Genomic DNA, 18,233 nt, shown 5'->3' on the forward strand with positions numbered 1-18,233 from the left:
TGACAAGTTCTCCATCACATGATAAAAGCAGCCTAAGTTTGTGTTGGGGAGGAGCCCTGAACTATTGGGCAATCGCTCTGAAAGTCTCTACCAATGAGGAGATGGGGTGTTTGCCTTTGCTCCAATCAGCTGACTTGGCTGACTTGGCCCAGACTTCACTGCAGTATTGAAGAGAAAATCTTTCTAACAAGATCTAACCTTTCTGAACAGTATATATAAAGCTGAAGACCGCAGATATAAATGTAAAACTTATGTAGGGAGGTTTGTTTCATACCTGTGTATCATGTGAGGTTTTACATCCACTTTAAGGTGCATAGGGTTTTTTTTTCAATGTCAGGGTGGTAAGGATGTGGAACTCTCTTCCACAATTGGTGGTATCGACAGGAAGTATGGACAGTTTTTTAAAAGACTCTCTTGGACGTACATCTTAACTAAAACAATTTAAAGCAGCAGTAAACTCAGACAGACAATGTAACTACAAATATGTAACTTTAATTTAGGTATTCTCAATCAAAGTGCCGTATATAGTATGCCAAAAAAACCTTCTTACTTGTTATAATATAGGTTTTTGAGAACACTCCTGCTTGTATCTCGTCGCCATTACTACTGCTATCTTCCGTGTCTATACGGTAATATATTTCTGCCCTCCGTGTTTGTGCATTAGTCCCTGAAGCCTTTGAGTACAAAGAAGGGCAACTAAAGCTAATAAAGGGTTTGGAGGATATTGGTTATGAGGAAAGGTTGTGATCACTGAACTTATTCTCTCTGGAGAAGAGACACTTGAGAGGGGATATGAGTTAAATTTACAAATACCGTACTGGTGACCCCACAATAGGGATAAAACTTTCACAGAATGGGAGTGTAACAAGACACGTGGCCACTCATTAGATTTAGAAAAGAGGTTTAACCTTAAACTACGTAAAGAGTTCTTTTACTGTAAGAGCAGCGAGGATGTGGAATTCCTTCACAGGCAGTGATTTCAGCGGGGGCCATTGATGGTTTCAAATAACACCTAAACGACCACAACATACAGGGATATACAATGTAATACTGACATATAATCACACATATAGATTGGACGTGTGTCTTTTACACCTACTATGTAACTGTGAAGCCGAGCCTTGTCTCCTCTCCACAACCCCTGTGACGTAGCAAGTCACATGGGGTCCAGGCTCAGCTTCTTAATGCGAGTATCATGGGATCTCGGGGCTGATGCCGGTGTTCTGTCCAAAAATGTCTGCCTATTGAATAGTGTCCGCTGTGTAGTGCGCAGGCGCAGCGCTTGCGCTGTACGGAGCAGGAGGAGATTCGGAAAATCTCCAAAGATGAATGGCGCCGGCAAGCCCCACCAACCAAGTGGACATAGGGCTGCACATATTAGAGGGCCCCTCGCAGGCTCGCTTTGCTCGCCACGCTTTGGTCATGGCCTCGCTCCGCTCAGCTCTTTTTATTCTAACTCTATGTCCACTTGGGTGGTGGGGCTTGAACTTGGACTCATGGCGCAGGCGCCGTTCATCTTCGGATATTTTCGGAATCTGCTTGTCCTGTGTACTGCGCATTCGCAGTTCACAGCGGACACTATCCAACGGGGGACACTATTTGACATGACACCGCCATTGGGAAATAGCGCAGCCCTGACACATACATTTTTCCGGCAGCAATAAGCTTGCCGGAAAATAAGGCCTAACAGCGCAATGTAATTTAAGAGAAACATAACGATTACATCGAAAACAAGCAGGTAAGAAGCAATAAAAACATAGCAAACAATACTATAGGCTGCACTTATTAATTGAATGGAATACAACTGCTTTAAGGGGATATGGGAAATTATCATTTTTATTTATTTTTTACACACACACACACACACACACACACACACACACACACACACACACACACACACACACACACACACACACACACACGACTGTTGTCTTTATTCAGCCTTACCAATTATGTTGCTGGGTTTTACACTGGAAATCAACTGCATGCGTTTAAACAGAAAGCTTGGTGTTTGACAAGCATGCCCATCAATATAACCCCTTAAGTTGATGGCAATATTATAGAGGCCAATTGGTTTTCATTGCTGCCCTCTCTGCTCCAAGATTAAATCCTGCTGTACAGTGGATTATTGGAGGCATTCAGGACAGATGCAGGTCCACTACTTGTATGTAAAAGTGAAGTTATTTTTTTATGAGGATTGCATAACTTCAATTTCCATTGTAATCTAGAAAAATAGCTGGAATGGGATTGGTACCTGTGTCCACACCTTAAAATATAACTAAACTGGATAGAATGGAGAGATGGATTAGAATGGTTGTCAGTTTTTATCGCTGTCCGTGTCCTAGTTAGGGAGATTCACCCTCTCCTGTACTGTTTATCATTATCATTGAAAGTAAAAGAAAATCCCAAATTTTGGGTTGTTCCCAGAAAAGTAATGGAGTGGAAATCTTCTAATGGGGGTACCAGTTCTAGTGGCCTGGGGGCCCCAAAGGATTTGCTTAACCTCTTCGGTACCAGCCGCCGCAGTTTTACTGTGGCAGGTTGGCTTGACTGGGCAAATGGACGTTGCCTTACGCCACTTTACATTTTGGCCGCGATCGCTCTCGACAGAGCGAGAACTGATTCTCTCAGGGGGGATGAGACAGATCATGTGTTCATACCAAGTATGAACACCAATCTCTCTCTATCCCTAGTCAGTCCCATCCCCCCTACAGTTAGAACACACCTAGGGAACACAGTTAACCCCTTGAGTTCCCCCTAGTGTTAACCCCTTCCCTGCCAGTGACATTTATACAGTAATCGGTGCATTTTTATAACACTGATCGCTGTATAATTGTCAGTGGTCCAAAAAATGTGTCAAGTGTCCAATTTGTCCACCACAATATCGCAGTCCTGATAAAAATCGCAGATCGACGCCATTACTAGTTAAAAAAAAAATAATCTATCCCTATTTTGTAGATGCTAAAACTTTTGCGCACGCCAATCAATATATGCTTATTGCGATAATTTTTACCAAAAATATGTAGAAGAATACATATCTGCCTAGCTAAAGTGAGGAAAATTTTTTTTTATTTTTTTTTTAAATTGGGATATTTATTATAGCAAAAAGTAAAATCAAATATAGTCAAAATTGTCTCTCTTCTTTTGTTTATAGCTTAAAAAATAAAAACCGCTGAGGTGATCAAATACCAGCAAAAGAAAGCTCTATTTGGAGGAATAAAAGGACATCCATTTTGTTTGGGTACAGTGTCGCACGACTGTGCAATTGTCAGTTAAATCGACAAAGTGCTGTATAGCAAAAAAATGGCATGATCATTGAGCAGTCAAATCTTCCGGGGCTGAAGTAGTTCATTTGCTGCGATTTCCTTTCACATCCTGTTTGGCTATGGGACAGGAAGTGAAGGGAAATCTCCATAGATGGTAAAAAAAAAAAAAAAAATCTGACAGCGGTTATAACATTCCCTTACTCCAAAAATGGAAAAAAAGTTTTACCTATAGTTCTACTTTAATTTTTCCTTTCCTGCATTTTACTGTTTATATTTTGAAAACTAGTACTAAAAATGATACCTTCACTTAAAACAGTTTCTTTATATTCCATTCATTATCTTTCCAGTTCATGTAAGTTTTTTCTGTATGTCCAACAGGTTTTTCAGGCTCCTGGACCTCTTCCTAAAAAAGGACTATTCTACCCACCAACCTTGATCACTGGTGTGGACACCACATCTCGCTGTGTCAGAGAAGAGGTATCTATCTACCGTTTGTATTCTTTGTTGATTGCACTGGTACGAGGACTTCTGGTCCCTTTCCTGGAACAAGGCTGAGTTAGGCTGAGCACTGCTCCGATTTTCACAGCACACATTTGTTTTTATGAATAAATACAAGGCTTCCTCTGAGTCGCTGAGGTGGAGATTATGACAACATCCACCTGCCCCTCCACCTCAGCCAATCAAAGGAAACTTTATATTCATCCATAAAATACAAGGGTTTACACCAGGTGATGTACTAGAGAGTTTTCTACATGTATGGTACAGTTCAAGAAACAAAATCGGGAATTGTAAAGGCAAACTTTAGGTGACGCATAACCTACATGCTAAGTAGTTTAGTTTATCATCCATAATTGCTGTACTGCACCAGTATAATTTGGTAATCCTAAACATCTTCTTATCACTTTCCTATGTGGTGTTTTCTTGATAACTAATAATGTAAAATTGTCAGTCAGTGGGTAATTGTATGTTGCAAAAAAACTGCAACTGCCCCCACCTATAACTGGCCTGAACAGCAAGGAGCACATGGAAGCATGTCAAACAACAACAAAGAATACTTCCCAGCTCAACTTACCAGCTTGCAGCAAACCAAATTATCCTAACAGTTTACGTTAAAAACAGGGTTTTAGTTTGCACGCATTTGTAAATACATGTGAAAGCTGCAGAGACCACGTCATGGCACCCCAGTATCATCTGCAGTCCCCTCCTTAAAGGCACAGCGGTACACTGGACACCCAGCAAATAGCACAGTGACAGCAAAGGTGTCCAGTGCGCCCTTTCACCAAATAACCAATTGTATGCTGCTAGCAGGACACTGGAAAAGTATATCGGCTATAATTTTCCTTTATCCATTCCTCTCTGCTTCGCTAAATAGTTCCTGGTTATAGCGGTAAAGGCAGGCAGTATGGAGTCACTGATGGTTATGCTCTTGCCTAGGTCTAAATGATGGCAATGGCTAATATATTTGTTTGTGATGCTGTAATGTGCAATATCGCTGGCATCTTTTTATTATTTTTTTTTCACATATGTACTGTAAAACCGTTCCATATCATTGCAATTACAAATTTGTTTACTTGGCGGCTCCCAGTTCTGTTCCTCGAACAAAAATGAAACCAGCTTGTTGGCCGCACACAAATCATGGGTAGCTTATGCTCCACTCATTTTGTTCCTCAAACAAAAATGAGTGGAGCATAAGCTTACCCATGATTTGTGTGTGGCCAACAAGCTGGTTTCTTTGTTGCCTTTTACATTTCTATGCCACGTGTTAATTTATGTTTTGTTTTGATGGAATTTATTGAACAGATTTTTGGACCTGTCCTGGTTGCAATGACATTCCGAACTGCTAAAGAAGCGATTGTTCTTGGAAATAATACACCCTATGGATTGGCCGCTAGTGTCTGGACAGAAAATGTATCTTTAGCTTTGGAGGCAGCATTGAGGTAAAAAATGAATGTCCTGAAGCCTTTAACCTATATAACAAATTAAGCAGACAATGGAGGGGCGGTGCTGCCAGAGAACATCATGTATACAGGAAAGGGAGTGGCGATTCCGTAAATGTTGTGCAGACCGAGTGAAACAATTTCTGACAGAAGCCAGTATAAACACTTTGGGAGAGTTGAAACCTAGGAAGGGTGTCGTACAATGTGGACACTGATTATAAAATAATGGCTCTACAAGGTTGTGCTTACTGGTGTGTGTGTGTGTGTGTGTGTGTGTGTGTGTGTGTGTGTGTGTGTGTGTGTATGATCTGTTGGCTTTTCAGGACTAAACTGTGAAAAGGGTCAGGCATGTGCTCCATGTACAACAGGAAAAATACAAGGTGACGCTGAGGTTAACTAGAAATCAAACATTAGTTAATGGTTCAATGGTGACAAAGATAAAATTTATAACATTACAGTGGCACTGACAGGGAATGGTGGCACTGACTATAAGAACATGTAAAAACAATTATGCAAGTCTATGTAAAAAGTCAATATCAAAAAGTTCATGATTACACAGTACTAGGAGGCAGCATCCTGGAGAGAAGCAATGAACTCTGTGGGTGACGATAAGACACAAAAGGAGCGCCAGACTAAGTGCAGCTATGGAGTAGGTTTTGACTCAAGGGTCTTCGTCTGGGGGTTCTCAAGGGCAAAATATTGAACAGCTATTACGTATAGCAGAGAACACATGCATGCAAGAGCACCACGATCCATCCAAAGCCTCCACAAGTAGAAGAAAAATTCAAAAGGCATAAACTTAAACCCCTCACAACCTCCCTGGTAAAGTTGTTGATGCTTATCCCAGATGTAGTATTGTATTGTGTCAACTTGTAGCGTAGCCAAAAGATACTCCAAGGAATGTCTATAATACCAAGGAGTAGAAAACAAACAGTCTCCTGGACTACAAGCATAGTAAAGGGTTCAGCAATCTCTGTTTACATGTACAACCAGCTTATTCATTCCTGGTTGGCAAGTCCTCTAGCAGTGCAAGAAAAATTAGAATTTATGTTTATAACTAGGGATAAGCTAAGGTTCAGCCTAAACCCACACATCATAGTAGGCTGCCAACCTAATCAGCCGTGTTTGTGAAATTCCCCACCCGACAGCCACACGTACAAAATGGGGCAGGGATGCTGGTGTCATCATTGACCTTATGACCACATGGCCTTATGTGAACGATAGTGTCATATTTGGGCATATTGAGTCAGTGATGTCACCAACACCTTCTTCCCGTTTTTCCTATGCGGCTGTCAGGTGGGGGAATCCCACAACTGCAGCTAAGTGGGCTAGTGGTATGCTATCATGAGACTGTTTTCCATGGGTAGCCTGAACCTTAGCTCATTATCTTTCACAAAGGTGTATAAATTAAACTTGCCTATCGTTTGAGCAGCTGGACATAGTTCAATATCTTCCCACAAATCTCTGTTATGTTGAATTACAGTTAAGTTAAATATTTTCCTTATTGATCGAGGAACACAACAATATAGTAACTAGATATCTGGGTTATTCTGCAACCCACAGGAGGTTGGGATGCTGGCAAACAATTTTTTTTTATGCCAGCCCATCTATCATGTGCTGAATGATAATGGTGCGCTAGTGTCAACCTTTAGTAATCGCACAGTGCCCCTAGACGTATACACATAAATAAATATGCTAAAAGAATAGGGACCAAAGAAATGTAAATACCATCACAATATAAACTCCTCCATACGTGAATGAATAAAAAAATAGTGGTTCAATCATCCACCACCTGTGAGATGCCTACTCCCCTTCCAGGGTAGGTGCAAATAGTCACTGGGGTTTCCACATATATATAACAATCTGATCAACTCCAAAGTATGATATTTCAACGTGGAGTTTGTTTGCCAAGAAAACTTGTTATTTCTCAGTTTATCTTTGGTGCAAAAATCTGTTTACTTCTAAATGGATGTTGACTCTCAAAGAAGGAATAAATAATGTAGCGGCCATAACCCTTTGTAGGGCGGCCTTAACTTATTGGGCTTACCGGTTACCTCCGCTTGGCTAGGGGTTCCCAGGGTTGATACCTAACAACTTGGACGCTGACACCAATAAAGTCCTTTTGAAAGGTTTTATTTTGCAGGGGTAACGTCCAACAACACAGTCTCATATAGGAACAGAGGGCAAGGGTGAAAGAACTCGGGCACCTTGAACTGCAGATATAACAAAGTCTCTAATACCACCCAGAAAGTAGCCACTCGCAGCTGGGCACTTCAAGGCTAAACAAATCACTAGCCAGAGATTATGGCAGTCAGTACTTCGATTCAGAACTTGTAAAATCTCTGACCTTGAACAAGTTGAAACTGAAAGTGAACAGGAACCTTTTTCCTCACTACCTGGAACGTTCGCTGTCTCCTTGATAGTACTGGAAAAAGCATGGATTCGTCAATGTCCTTCCCAACTCAGTAACCAGGCACTTCTCAGGATGCCAGCTTGTTGGCCCTCCTCCGAAGAGTCCTCCCCCGGTCACTTTCACAAGCTGTGGTGCCCCTCCAAGCCGAGAGCACACCCAGACACCTTGGATCTTCCCTCAGTTACTGCGCCTGGGACCAGCCAGTTCCGAGACTCGGAAACAGACGGATCCCTAGCCCAGACCAGGCGGGTCTATTGGGGGTAACCAACAGAAGCATGTTGCGGGATGTCGAACACCCCGTGATCAAGACTCCTCATGGGGCTACCCCAGTCCAGGAAACAAGAACAGACCGCTTGGGCCTCACAAACTCCTACTGAACACGTGACTCCAACATCTTAAGTACCCCTACCCAGACTCTTCAGCGGGTCCCGGCACACCCACTGATTGGTTCTGAGGAAGCTGATACCCAAAACGTCCAACCAGGTCTGGTTCTGGCTTGTCATGTGAACCTCACCGTACACATAACCAAGCAGAACTTCTAACACAGCCCAGCCAAACTGATGTCAAAGTTAACCTACATAATTAACCCTCAGAACCCCACTACTGTTCTGAGGCAAAAACTAAGTTTACAAATGAATGACACTTTGTCCAAAATATCATCCGCTACAATAGCATTGCACAATAATGCTTAAACAGCAGTCTTTAGTGTGACTAAGAATAAATACACTCACATCTGCATCAATGTATCCAGCTTATCGTAACAGTCAGGCTCGTTAGCTCACTCCTCCTCACTACACCTCCCGTGTGACTAGACACTGGAGAGACATCACTGGCTCCACTTAGTCAAACTGCACTTGAAATACATGTCGAAGTTGCAAATATTTGAACTGTTTCTTTGGAATTTTATATTGTTTGCTTAGATGTTCAAACGCAATATATTGTGATCAAAAACATCTACAAATATTTTTAGATGGTCTAGGGTTGGCCTATTCCACAGAGATCTCTGAGGGGGTATCATTAAAGCCAGTTAACCTCTTAGCCTCCTTCTATAATGACCTTGCCAATGTCCACTGGGGGATTTTAGCTTTAGGTAGTTTTTATGGAGGTACTTCCAGTCCTACTAACAATTCATCTATCTAGCCCCTATTTCCTGTTTCTGCATTACCCATGTTCCTAAATGTTTTAATTGGCCCACCAGGTAATATAAATATAAATTCAGTAATGCCATTCCTGCTGCCATTTTAGGTCATTGTAAAGTGTTAAGTTTTATTTTGCATCTACCGTACCTTTAGTGCATATGAACTTTGAGAATTTGGAATTCAGTTTTTTTTTTTATATCTGCCTAGGTATTCGCACCAGTAAATGCGAGAAGAAATAAAAGCACTTATGTAAAATAAATAATAATTGTTTTGATACAGTTTTTTAATTTCCCTACTTCTGACTTATCATCAACATATTCTATCATGGGGTATACATTGGCTTAAAATGGTTCTAAAGTGATATTTATGCCCAAGTATTCACTACTCCTGATAGGACTTGGGACCATTTCCCTGTCTCTTGACTCATCGGAATGAATACAGATTTCTCCCAATTAATCTTAAAGTGTAAGTAAACCTTAGATTTTTCTATAAAGGTGAACATACCCTTTATGGCCTGAGAATGTCCCAAATGTATCTATTATTTTAATGGTTTCTATCAATGATGTTTGTGTTTCACTAATAATATGATGTTATCTGCATATAGACCTATGTGTTCAGTTCTTTCCCCTATCCTAATTCCTTTAACCCATAGTTACATAGTAGATGAGGTTGAAAAAAGACACAAGTCCATCAAGCCCAACCTATGTGCGTGATTTTATGTCTGTATTACATTGTATATCCCTGTATGTCTAATAGTTTTTTTGTATTATTGATGCTACCAGCTGAAACCATTTCTGCATCCTAACCGCTTTTACAGTAAAGAACCCTAAACACAGTTTAAGGTTAACATGCTTTTCTCCTAATTTTAGTGAATGGCCATGTGTCTTATTTAATTCCCATCACGGAAAAGCTTTATCCCTATTCTGGGGTCAACAGTACGGTGTTTGTACATTGAAATCATATCCCCTCGCAAGTGTTTCTTCTCCAGAGAGAATAAATTCAGTGCTCGTAACCTTTCCTCATAACTAAGGTCCTCCAGTCCCTTTTTATTCCTTTTGTTGCCCTTCTCTGGACTCTCTCCAGTTCCAGCACATTCTTCCTGAGGACTGGTACCGAGAACTGGACAGCATACTCCAGGTGTGGCCAGACCTGAGACTTGTAGAGTGGGAGAATTCTTGTTTTATCTCTGGAGGTAATCCCCTTTTTAATTATGTTTGCTTGCAGCAGCTTGGCATTGCATTCCATTGCTGAGCCTATCATCTACTACAGGGGTGTCAAACTTAATTTCATTGTGGGCCGCATCGGCATTATGATTGTCCTCAAAAGGGCAGTTATATCTGTAAGATTAGATGTCCAGCGCATCCCCTCCCCTTACATTAGATGTCAAGAGCCACCCCGCCATCATAAGTTGTCTCCTACTCTCCCTAACATCACAGTGCACCCCCTTTACTTATGCTGCTGCTGGGAGAAGCTGGATGCATTGCTTGAAAGCAGAAAGTAGGGGTCTGGAGGAGGACCAGAGGAGGGCTGGAGCTCTCCTGCAGCTGCAGGAAGGGTGTGAGGGCCACATGAAATGGCCTGGAGGGCCAGATTCGGCCCGCGGGTCTTGTATTTGATACCTGTGATCTAATAGGACCCCGCAGGTCCTTTTCCATCCTAGATTCCCCCAGAGGATCTCCCCCTAGTGAGTAGATTGCATTCATATTTTTGCCACCAACTGTATAATCTTATTGTAGGGGATAATAATCCATTTACTAATAGGTTTGAACATGGTTGTTTATATAATATCCTTACCCATTTCCTTAATTTATCCCCCAATCCAACTCCTCTCAGTGTTACTTGAAGAAATTCCCACTGTATGGAGTTGAATGCGTTGGCAGTGTCCAATGATGCCCAGGCAATCGTCTCTGGGATAAAATCCCTCAATTGTGCTACCGATTGTGTTCTCCTTATTAGCTGATGTAGATTTTCCTGCCTTTTATCTTTTGTCACTATTTATAATAGATGGGATTACCCTATTTAACCTCTTGGCCAAGATTTTTTGCCAAAATGTTGTAATCTACAGTATATTTAAGAGCAAAATTGGTCTGTACGATGCGCGTTCACTCTTGAGCTGATCTGGCTTTGCTGTTAATACTACTGTGACCTCATACATTGAAGGTGGCAAACCCAAGCGCCACATCATCAAAGATGATGATTTGTTGTTTAGTTATAATGGCCAGCATCTTACTAGATTGGTTTTCTTGCTCAAATTTGCGTTGATTTGAGAAAAACATTTTGAGCTTCGCATTAGCTGACGATTGTTTCCTATATTGCCGCATTAACCCTTCCCATCTTATCTGTTTATTATTTGAGGGACGAGCTATAAAATCTGCCTCTGCTTAGGCACACTATACAGCCAATTCCTCTTTCTCCTGTCTATTGGCCCATTTTATATATGAAATTTATTGGTTTTTTTTTTTTTTCAAAGAGGGGGGCATAGTCTGGACATGGAGTGAAGACTCCTAGTGCTGTTGCTCCTGACTCTAAAAGGTCCCATGTCAGCTCACCTGTCACCGTTGCCTTCATTGTGAGCACCATTAAAACAAGAAAATCCTCCAGATCTTGCAGCACCTCGACTGATTCTGATATTCATATTTTTTTCACTAGTGGCAAGAAGATATCCTCCACAATCTCCCTTTCCAACATGGCGGCATCCCATCATAACTCACAAGAGCAACCCCCCAGCCATCACAGACCTGACGTTATCTCCTTCCCTGTCAGCTGTGTCTTCTTTATTGCAGGGATTGACTTTTACTCCTCTCCACTCCTCTGCATCAGACTGGCCGGCAGGAGCGATGGCCGATGATCTGCGAGATATGATTTGAGCTCTTCTTACCGAAGGCAACATTGAAGCTCCTTTTCAATGGCTTGAAGAGACATATGAACGAGATTCGGCTCATCTATTCTGAGGTGCAACAGTTAACAGACTAAATCTCTACAGAGGATTCTACAGTGGCAGAGGGTTGATGCCTTGGAATGCTGTCAGACATTGTTTGTTTGCTAAAACAATTCAGCACCATACACTTTCAATTGGAAGATTTAGAAGACAAAAATCAGCAGAACAACTCCAGGGCCTTCTGGAAGCCACAGGCACTGCCTTTTCAGGGTGGGAGGCTATTTGGAGCCTCTCTGGACGACATTATTAAGGACATCACTGGGGCGAAAAGTACTTTTCTCCCACAGTCCAAAAAAGGCTGTCGTAGGCAGGGCCCCTCTTTTTCCGCTCACAAGCGTATTTTTCGTCCGCTCAGTTCTGCGGGCAAGCGTTCCCAGCCCACCAAGGCTCCCATGGATGGGCAAAAGCGCCCTTGGCATCGCAAGCCAAACAAGCCCGTGGACAAGTCGTCTTCCGCGTGAAGGTTTACCCCCGCCCGACTTGAGGGTGGGGGGTCGCCTTTGGTGATTTGCAGACCGGTGGACTTCTCTTCTTTGCAACCAGTGGGTCTGCGAGATAATTTTGTCCGGTTACAAAATAGTTTCTTTCCTGTCTGCCAGACAGGTTTTTTGCAACTCCAGCCCTCAAGGTGCCCCCAACAGGCCATGTTTTCAGGATACCCCATCTCTGACATATCGCTAGGAAGATGTTGGGGTGAAGAGACCATTCTCCCGTAAATAATAATTGTTGGCGAAGTAGTCTGCCTGCCATTTTTCTATTCCTGGAATGAAAATCCTTTTTCGGTACCAGAGCGAGAGGAGGAGACCTCTACCTTGAGTACACCAAGCACTACACTAAAGCCAGTACATGTAGGCACACTTTTCACCCCCTGAACGCCTCCCCCCCCCCCCCCCCCCCGTTAACGCCTTCACTCCCTCCCTGTCACTTTGTCACCAGAATTTTTATTGATCACTAAACAGCGTTAGGGCACTTAGTTGTAGGCCCAGATAGGTCTAAGGTAACCCCCATGAACCCCCTAATAAAGGTTTAGCCCCTTGATCACCCCCTAGTTAACCCTTTCACCCCCTGTCAACAGTGTCACTATTTTAGGGTACAGTTCTATTTTCTGATCGCCGTATTGTCACGGGTGATGCTAGTTATTTTCACTGTCAGCCTTTTATAGCATCAGGTTACCTCCATATATTGCCTAATAAAGGTTTTAGCCCCCTGATCACACCCTATTTTTAACCCTTTCACCCCTTGTCACCAGTGATCAATGTATTAGTGTCACGCTAGTTAGTTTATCTTTGATCTGATCAGAACTATATTAGCGTCCCTAATAGTTTAGTGTTCCCAAAAATGCAGCATTAGCAGGATCTGCCCAGACACCTGCTAGCACCTGCATTTAGCCCCTCTGCCCAACCCAGCCCACCCAAGTGCAGTATCAATAGATCACTGTCACTTACAAAACGCATAACTGCAGCGTTCTCAGAGTCATGCCTTTTTTGGTAGCAATTTGAGCAGGCTCTGACAATCTGGTGCTCTTTTGCCTGTGAGCCACATTAGCTGTACCTATAAAATTGGAGGCCAAAATGTCCAAACAGAGGTACACTAGTGAAGAGGCCTACACGTTGCTGAGCATGACAGATGAGACTGTCAGATTCAGGCTCAGTATACGAACCAGTAGAGAGCAGCGGCACCCTGACAGAGAGCCCTGATGACTGAGTAAGGATGTCACCACTAACATGGCTGACTTCTTCCCCAGGTCTTCCTTTCGGGTTCATGGCCTCCGGCAACATGAGTGGCGGGGGCATATTGTCACTCCTGCACGTGTATGCAGGAGCTGCCTCTTCGGCATGGGCTCTGAAGGTCTGGCGCTGTAAGCCAAACCTTCAGAGCGCATGCGCTAATGATATCATTGGCTGCATGCACTCAATGTGCAGGTTTAGGAGATATTCACAGTACCTACAGGTAAGCATTCTTATAGGCTTACCTGTAGGTACAAGTGGTAGTACAGAGTTTACTACTATTTTAAGGGCACTCGATCAGCTCCTCAAAAGTTCCATATGTTGCTAAGGAGAAAAAAGTGGCGCACATAGCATACCGTATAAACCCAGTTTATTAAAACCAAACATAAAAACGCACAGAGTTGGCTTTATATAGTGCCCCTCAAAATAGTAAGAAATTGGATACTCCCAGATTAGTATTACCAGCAAAGTGTTCTCCTCACCATACTCTCAAATTAAACCACATGCACATGGTGTATAGTGTCACTTCCGGTCTGGTTTCTGACGTCCTTTCCATTTGCCATACAGACCTGCCCTGAAACATTTTGTCACTTCTGACTTAGTCTAACCTTGACACTGGAGATTGATGACCAGAGGATATCATGGGGTAGAAAGAAGAATGCCCATTCTTCATTTGCTACTGCTGTAGTATCTCGTAGACGATCACAGTCTACCCCCCACTAAAGTTGCAGATCTCAAGGTTTGAAATCCCCCATCCCATATGCTCACCCCTCTGCATGAAGGTGCACCCTTTTTTTTTTTCCAAGGTGGGTGTTTGTTTTTACATCCCGCTGGGTTTCTTGGTGGTTTACCTCCTTTCTGTTTAAAATCTCAGGCTTCTCCTTGTAGCTTCAACTCTAGACTCTTGTTTCAGGCACTTTTATATGTTTGCCATTTCTGGTATTACAGCATGCTAATTAATGTGTTTTTTCCCAGGGTCATTTGGATTTCCAGTCACCCACATTCCTAAATTGTAACACCACACCAGTGCACGTGTGTAAACTATAAGGCATGCCTGCTGGTCCAAAGGGTCCTAGTGAATTTGTCCATCAGTTGTAAGAGGCAAAAAAATTTCCACTTGCAAAAGTGAATGTATTATGTCTGTGCAACAAAACAGTCTTTTAGGCAATGGTCATTTATTCCCCTCTGAGTCCAAGTCAGGAAGAAGCAAGGAGCTACATGCTGCCAAACGCTTTATTAAATACCTTACAGCATGCATAATCCTGCAATTATGCCTGATGATGTGTGAAATGAACACTCCATGAACACTCAATGTCTTAGAATTATTATATTTCTGTGTCCCTCAGTGAACAAAAATCTTATTAGAATTGCCAACATTTAATGTTTTTGGTTATAAATGAAATTTCATATTGCAATAAAACAGTGTTCTTTTGAAAAATATTTGTAAAAAAAAAAAAATCCAGAGGTTCACTAGCAAATAGTTTTAACACTGTCCTCATACACTCTAAGGTGGGATATGAAGCAACGTAGAATTCCTAAATTAATTTACATCCAAGGGGAGAGCTAATGGCTTTGTAAAGTGTAACTTGTTGAACTAGATGAAAGAGGTTTAACCCTTTTTGACCACAAGTGAAATGTGGATATAGACATATATAAAGGGACTAACATACAGCATGCTGTCATCACAATGTATCATTCACTTAGTTATAAGAATACAATGTGTACTGTACTGGAGGCACTTTAGATTCCAGAGCATGTTAAAACTAGATGCTCAGTTATCACTCTATTATCTTTATCGTGCATTGTGAGATCTGGAACGCACCTCTTATTACTGTGCATTTTTATGCATTCTTTATGTAAAGAGTATACATATTTTCAGAGAATACAGAAATAACACATCCAGTAATCAGAAGACTCGCATAAGAAGTGACATTAGTCAATGTTTTGGGATTGGCCAAGTACTGGAATAATCAAGTGAATAACATCAGTCTAGAAAATGTTAAGGTGGAAAATAGAATAGTACCTCCAATAATTAAGGCAGTGAGAAACTAAGCTGGATGGTGATATTCTGCACCAGTCGAAACCGCCTGGGAAGGCTGGGAGAGAAAAGAAGGAAAAGAGGATGAGAGGGAGGGTTTGACTACTTGTCTGAGCTTAGGTAGTGTCTCTTTTCTGGAGAACCCTTTTAAACACTGTAAACTAAAAATGTATAATGGTGGTGCAGACATATCTGGCAACTGTTCTAGCAGCAGGCCACATCCCCCCCCCCCCGGTGTGTATGTTACTGACTGATCCCCTCTTCTGTCTTCAGCATAAAGGCTGGCACAGTGTGGATAAATGGACACAACATGTTTGATGCAGCTGCTGGGTTTGGTGGATATAAAGAAAGTGGATTTGGACGGGATGGAGGAAAAGAGGTAAGAAGAATTGTACTTGTACCCCACTTTTGTAGAAAAACTGTACTGCATATACTGTATAATTAATTCACAAGCAATTTAGTAAATGAATGTTTAAAAGAATACCTTTTGTGTTTCAGTCTGCAGCCGTGTATGATTTTTACTTCTCCTTGATAATGACTGTTGATGACCCTTTAAGCGAACTTTAAAGGGATTGTAAAGTCTTTTTTTTTTTTTTTAACCACTTGCTTACTGGGCACTTAAACACCCTTCCTGCCCAGACCAATTTTCAGCTTTTGGTGCTCTCACACTTTGAATGACAGTTACTCAGTCATGCAACACTGTACCCAAATGAATTTTGTGTCCTTTTTTTCCCACAAATAGAGCTTTCTTTTGGTGGTATTTGATCACCTCTGGGGTTTTTATTTTTTGCGCTATAAATAAAAAAAGACCGAAAATTTTGAAAAAAAAACGCATATTTCTTTGTTTCTGTGACAGAATTATGCAAATTATTAATTTTTCTTCATAAATTTTGGCCACAATTTATACTGCTACATATCTTTGGTAAAAATAACCCAAATTAGTGGATATTATTTCGTCTTTGTGAAAGTTAGAGAGTCTACAAGCTGTGGTGCGAATCGCACAAAATTGATCACATCTGATGTACTGGTGGCCTATCTCACTTCTTGTGACCCGAACAAGTCAGGAAAGTACAAATACCCCCCAAATGACCCCTTTTTGGAAAGTAGACATTCCAAGGCATTTAGTAAGAGGCATGGTGAGCTTTTTGATGTTTGTCATTTTTTTCCCACAATTCTTTGCAAAATTAAGATTTTTCATTTTTTTTATTTTTCTCCACAAAATTGTCATTGTATTAGGTTATTTCTCTCACATGGCATGTGTATACCACAAATGACACCCCCAAAAAAATTCTGCTACTCCTCCTGAGTATTACAATACCACATGTGTGTGACTTTTTCACAGCCTGGCCACATAGAGAGGCCCAACATGCAGGGAGCGCCATCACGTGTTCTAGGAGCATAAATTACACATCTAACTTGTTGACTACTTATTACACTTTTGAAATACCAGGACAATGACACGTGACACTGATGACAGATGGCACTGATACGTGGCACTGATGACACGTGGCACTAATACGTGGCACTGATGACACGTGGCACTAATACGTGGCACTGATGACACGTGGCACTGATACGTGGCACTAATACGTGACACTAATACGTGGCACCGATGACGCGTGACACTGATGACAGATGGCACTGATAAGTGCCATTGATGACACGTGACACTGACAACAGATGGCACGTGACACTGACAGGTGGCACTGATGACAAATGGCACTGATACATGGCACTGATGACAGATGGCACTAATACGTGGCACTGATGACAGATGGCACTAATACGTGGCACTGATGACAGATGGCACTATGTGGCACTGACACGTGGCACTGATGACAGATGGCACTTATACATGGCACTGACGACAGGTGGCACTGACGACAGGTGGCACTGACGACAGGTGGCACTGACGACAGGTGGCACTGACGACAGGTGGGACTGGGGACAGGTGGCACTGGGGACAGGTGGCACTGGGGACAGGTGGCACTGGGGACAGATAGCACTGGGTGGGGTGGATGGCACTGGGGCAGGATGGCACTTTTTTTTTTTTTTACACTTTTTTTTTTTTTTTTTACACTTTTTTTTTTTTTTTTTCTCTGTGCTCTGACGGCTGCTGCAGCCGTTCATCTCTCCCCTCTCACACGCTGTCTGTGTGAGGAGGGAGAGCGGCGCTGAGAGATGATCTCATATGTTTACATATGAGATCATCTCCCATTTGACACGCCGATCACGCTGTAAACGGCCGCTGTGATTGGCCGTTTACAGCGATCTGTGTTTGCTTGTCCCCGGGGGACACGGCGAACACAGAACTTCCGCGATGCGCACCCGCGGCGCCACGCATTGCGGAAGTAAACAATAGGACGTCCAGGGACGGCCAATTGCAGGAAAGCGCCTGCTCTAAGGCCGTAAATCGGCTATAGGGCGGGCGCGAGGTGGTTAAATAACAAACATGTTATAGTTACCTCCACTGTGCAGCTCGTTTTGCACAGAGTGGCCCTGAACCCGGTCTTCTGGGGTCCCTCGGTGGCTGTCTCTGCTTCCTCCTGCAGGTACTTTTCCCATTCATGCGAGCCTCCTCGCATGGTGAGAAGCATATAGCCGCCGGCTGTATCACACGGCCCCGCCCCTGGCCCACCGCATCATTGGATGTGATTGACAGCAGCGCGAGCCAATAGCTGCGCTGCTTTCAATCCATCCACTCCAGCCAATCAGCAGCCAGGCTGAGCAGCAAAGAGGACGTCGGGGGCGAGCGCGGGACTTTCGAGGGGT

At 42.6% G+C, this 18,233-nt stretch overlaps 1 protein-coding gene across 1 annotated transcript in view; it reads left to right on the forward strand.

Moving 5' to 3' along the window:
* The window catches only part of ALDH16A1 (aldehyde dehydrogenase 16 family member A1), a 350,717-nt gene that overhangs the window by 103,735 nt on the left and 228,749 nt on the right, over positions 1-18,233 (forward strand). Inside the window, exons 9-11 of the mRNA XM_077457008.1 lie at positions 3,648-3,746; positions 5,070-5,206; positions 15,735-15,840. Of these exons, the coding sequence (XP_077313134.1) occupies positions 3,648-3,746; positions 5,070-5,206; positions 15,735-15,840 (342 nt within the window). The remainder of the gene's footprint in view (positions 1-3,647; positions 3,747-5,069; positions 5,207-15,734; positions 15,841-18,233) is intronic.

Source organism: Lithobates pipiens, unplaced genomic scaffold, assembly GCF_037356315.1.
Source record: "Lithobates pipiens isolate NorthernLeopardFrog02 unplaced genomic scaffold, aLitPip1_a1.2 Scaffold_27, whole genome shotgun sequence".
NCBI lineage: Eukaryota > Metazoa > Chordata > Amphibia > Anura > Ranidae > Lithobates > Lithobates pipiens.